Raw genomic sequence first — 4,394 nt, forward strand, 5'->3', positions numbered from 1 at the left:
GTCGTCCCTTGACTGTAAAGTTGCAGTAGTCTTCCACTACATGTAGCCAGTCGTGCCGAGTTTGAATGTACGGCGTGCCCGACGGCTCAAAGAATTCGAACGCGTAGCGCTGGACACGGACGCATACGGATTGTCGCCACACACGAGGTTCAGTATCGTACGGTTGACGTCGTTATACCATCGCCCGCCTAGAAACGCCTTCATGTTCTGCGCCAATGCGACACCGTTCTCGACTGTGGCTTCTCGTTGGAATTTAAATCGATTTCATTGGCTAGTTCAGATGAGCTCAAAATTATTAGCCAATCAAAACCCATTTCTCAATGAAATTCAACCAATCAGATCGATTGTGGATCGGTTTGGTCGGCGCGATTATTCGATTGTATTATATCGACAATATTACAACCAATGCTTCCATCCAGAAAGTAGGTGGCTGGCATGTACAAGAAATACACTTGCTCTAAGTTACCATGGTACATGTTTCTATGGCTATGAACGTCGGGGGTACTGCTTGTGCACCCACTCGGATACTACTACTACTACTAATATATATATATATATATATATATATTAACTACTACTATTAATATATATACATATATATATATTAGCAGATCGTTACAACGTGCCCGTGGTCAAAAAGTGCGCGAGCAGGCGCTCCATGGCGTCGATCTTGGGCGTGGGGGTCTGCGTGGCCGTGTATCCCAGCAGACACCGCGCAAACACAAACGCTAGTCATAATATTAATAAAAATATAAACCACAAATCCGTACGTACCCAGCTTTGATGCGTGGAGCAAGTTACGAGGGGCGTGCGCCAGCACTTCGCGCAGAAACGACATGACGTACATAAACACATTGTAATGTACGGCCGTGAGTGCGTCCACTACCAGTACATCACTCGCCACGCTCGCCTCGGGCACGACACTCTCCCGCAGCGTCTGCAGCCAGTGCACCACCAGCGCCGCCATCGATTGCGGACTAGTAAACAAACAATATTGTGCTTTGCAGTCAATTTTGCCATATTTTGGGGATTGATGAAATCGCCAACTACTCAAGAAATGGACGAGTATGATTGGCTACAAAGAATGAAGGTTGCAATTTGATTGGATAAAAAGATTGATTGTACGATTGCAGGCACAAAGATACCTCTTCAACATAGTTTTATATGCAATTTTAAAGGATGTTGGGCAATTATTCGGCGGTTCATTCTACGAACCGCCAACGGACGAAATATATCTTGAGTCGAATAGAAGTCAGGATCGAAGGAATCACTCATGGCTGGCAAGTGTCCTTTGTTGACTAGTATATATACAAATACTAGTATATACACATGTATAAATACCACATACGCAGCGTATATATATATACTACAATGTAATGTACATACATATAGATAATAATGTATATATTACAATGTACTAGTAATGCATATACATATAGATAATAATGTATATATTACTACAACAACGTAATGTACTGTATATACATATAGATAATAATGTATATATTACTACAACGCAATGTATATGTATATATAGATACATAATGCAACGCAATATATATATATATATATATAGGGACAATCACGTACCGGTGCACTGGAAAAGGGGCGCCCGTGTCCAACGCCTCCCGCAGCACCGCCGCCTCTGACTAGATCCAAATTAAATAGTTATATACAAGCCCACAACAATTGTTTTCATCTACCATGGGAAAAATAGATAATCCTTCAGAATCATAGTGTAATATATACTTAGTCATATATGCAAAACAAATGGCAACATATATATATATATTTACATTCAACAAACAAACTTGAAAAGAAAACACACCCGACGATCCAAATTTCACCAGTCAGTCATGTGGACAGACCTATTTTCCATGCCTTCACACATCTCTTTGACGTGGGTATATATTTTGAAAAAAAAAAATATATATCCCCATCACAATACATATATATATAGATCGCTTTCGTACGAGATCCGTGTCGACAAAGATATTGGGCGCGTCCAACCCGTGCGTGTACAAGGCATCGACCATGCGCCACAGTTCCTTGGGAATCTTCTGGACGACCGCCGCCTCGCGCTTGACGGCGCCGGCGTGGCGGATGGGCTCAACATGCACGACTAGCTGCTCCAGCGAACACCCAAAGCACGACCTAGTCAAGTCCACTCTATCAATCAATTCATACATTTCATACCCCACACTGGATTCACGTCTAACCGCCCAAGGACTAGTACTACATATACACCATCGTATTCGCATTCATAGGCTGCTTTTTTGTTGGCTATATATATATATATATAAGTCAAAGAATCGGTTCAACCATGCGAGTGGTCGCCAGTAGTAGAAACTAGGTAACATTGAATAATCCATGTGGCAAAACATCGAGTTTTGAAAGAATTAAAAAAAGCCAGAGTGTCCAACACTCCCGTTCCTTGTTAACTGTAGCCTCAGTATAAATGTATGAATGGTGATCAATCAAGCGTCGAAACAAGGTCCGTCCACCCACTCTGCGATATTTCGACTTTTCAGACATCCAAAAGTAATATACATTGTAAACCGATAAATAAGTAATATATATTGTAAACCGATACATTCTCGTACGGAAGGTAGTCGGCCGAGATGACGACGAAGTGGTCGGCGCCATTAGCCACGCGCAGAATGAGCGTGTCGTCCAGCGTATCGCGGCCACTCGAAAGCGCGTGCGCGGCATCCCCACCCACAAGCACCGTCACTTGGAGCTCCACTTGTTCCTTGGGCGGAATCATGCCATACATGGGCGATATACTTAACCACGGCTACATACATAACAATATCATTTCCTGATTCATTCTCATACAAAACGGTGGATTATATATATATATATATATATATCCTTGTACTACACATTTTGGACGAATTGCAATAGAAAATAATATTAATCTGTCACAGCAAATCCTCCAATGTCAAAGCATAAAGATACAGTACAAAAACTACCGAAAGACCGATCCTCATAGCCAGCTTACCAAGTGGGCATATATATATATATATATATATATATTTGGCATATATAAAGTAAAAATATCTATATATGGCATATATATATACCTTGGATACGGCCGAGTCGAGCAGTTTGGGCGCCAGTTGAAAGTGCGCGACGACCAGGCCCGAGTTTTCAACGACAATCGACTTGGTCTGTGGCACCAGGTACGTCACTTTGTCGAAATGCACCAAGTTGTTGTCGGAAATAGAAATCTAAACATTATTATTATATAATTAACATGAAATATCATGCTATTCTTGAAGATATGCTATCTTTGGCGAATGATACGATCAACCACCACCCATATAAGCAAGAACACCCAGAGCATTTCCAGCGACATTCGCTTCGTATCAACCAGGAAATGCATCAACACCCCATGGAATGTAACATTGAACCACCAGCATATATATATATATATATATATATATATATATAGACGGGATTCGATATACTTTTAACGATATATCTACAAAATCACATTGTGTGAGGGATGATCGATCACCTTGGGCTTGTTATCTGACTCCCACTTGTCCAGTTCGCGCGAGATTTCACGCTGCACGGCTTCCTTCTTGTCGTCCACTTCATATTTCACCTACCATATCCATAAATATATATATATACGATCTTTTACGACGCTGCTTATATATAATATATATCCAACAAAACCAAATACCCATTATCATCACCATCATCCAATCACCCATGTACGCTAGCTACCTCCACGTCACCAGTACATACACACTCGTGCCAACTAGGAATACACAAACAATAGTCCAAATATTCCATATATATATATATATATATATATATATATATATATATATATATCACCTTGAGATGGAACAGCGCCGCGACAGGCTTGTGGTCCGACATGTCGAGCTCCATGGCGGCGCCATAATGCTGCAACGCCACCGTGTCGGCCTTGGCTTTCCACAAGATACGATCGCACCTACTCATGTTTATATTTAAAAATACAAAAAAATATATATCCTTTCCAGTTGCTCCAGTCGTTGCTCACAAACGTACCACGCCGGCGCGCGCACTTTTTTCTCGGGTCGGCGGTCATATAACGACGTACCCGCCTGGAACTTGTACGTAGGTGCAAACCTAATCGGCCCTTCTTCAAACCCGTGGAACACATTGCCTTTTTCCCGTTCTTGGGTCAACTACACACAACAATAGATGCTTAATATATATATATTTATGAAAAGAAATCATGGCAACCTTTGCACAAACGTCAAATATATACTGGGGGGTCCTTGGTATTCCGAATATAATTATTTAAAACCTTCTCTTTATCTATATATATATATGCCAATATTTCGATGGATTTGAAGACATTCGCAAGATATATATATATATATATATATATA

General features: G+C 40.9%; 1 protein-coding gene across 2 annotated transcripts in view; it reads right to left on the reverse strand.

The window, feature by feature from the left end:
- Nucleotides 1-592: 592 nt before the first annotated feature.
- H257_05210 overlaps nt 593-4,394 on the reverse strand; it is a 6,061-nt gene continuing 2,259 nt past the window's right edge. For both annotated transcript variants that reach the window (XM_009829997.1, XM_009829998.1), the window contains 9 exons: nt 4,048-4,187; nt 3,853-3,970; nt 3,524-3,613; nt 3,087-3,233; nt 2,604-2,797; nt 1,974-2,154; nt 1,591-1,649; nt 775-977; nt 593-728 (listed from right to left, as the gene is read on the reverse strand). In XM_009829997.1, coding sequence (XP_009828299.1) covers nt 616-728; nt 775-977; nt 1,591-1,649; nt 1,974-2,154; nt 2,604-2,797; nt 3,087-3,233; nt 3,524-3,613; nt 3,853-3,970; nt 4,048-4,187 — 1,245 coding nt within the window. In that variant the 3' untranslated portion in view covers nt 593-615. The remainder of the gene's footprint in view (nt 729-774; nt 978-1,590; nt 1,650-1,973; nt 2,155-2,603; nt 2,798-3,086; nt 3,234-3,523; nt 3,614-3,852; nt 3,971-4,047; nt 4,188-4,394) is intronic.

The sequence above is a fragment of the Aphanomyces astaci genome (assembly GCF_000520075.1).
Source record: "Aphanomyces astaci strain APO3 unplaced genomic scaffold supercont1.9, whole genome shotgun sequence".
Classification (NCBI taxonomy): Eukaryota; Oomycota; class Saprolegniomycetes; order Saprolegniales; family Verrucalvaceae; genus Aphanomyces; species Aphanomyces astaci.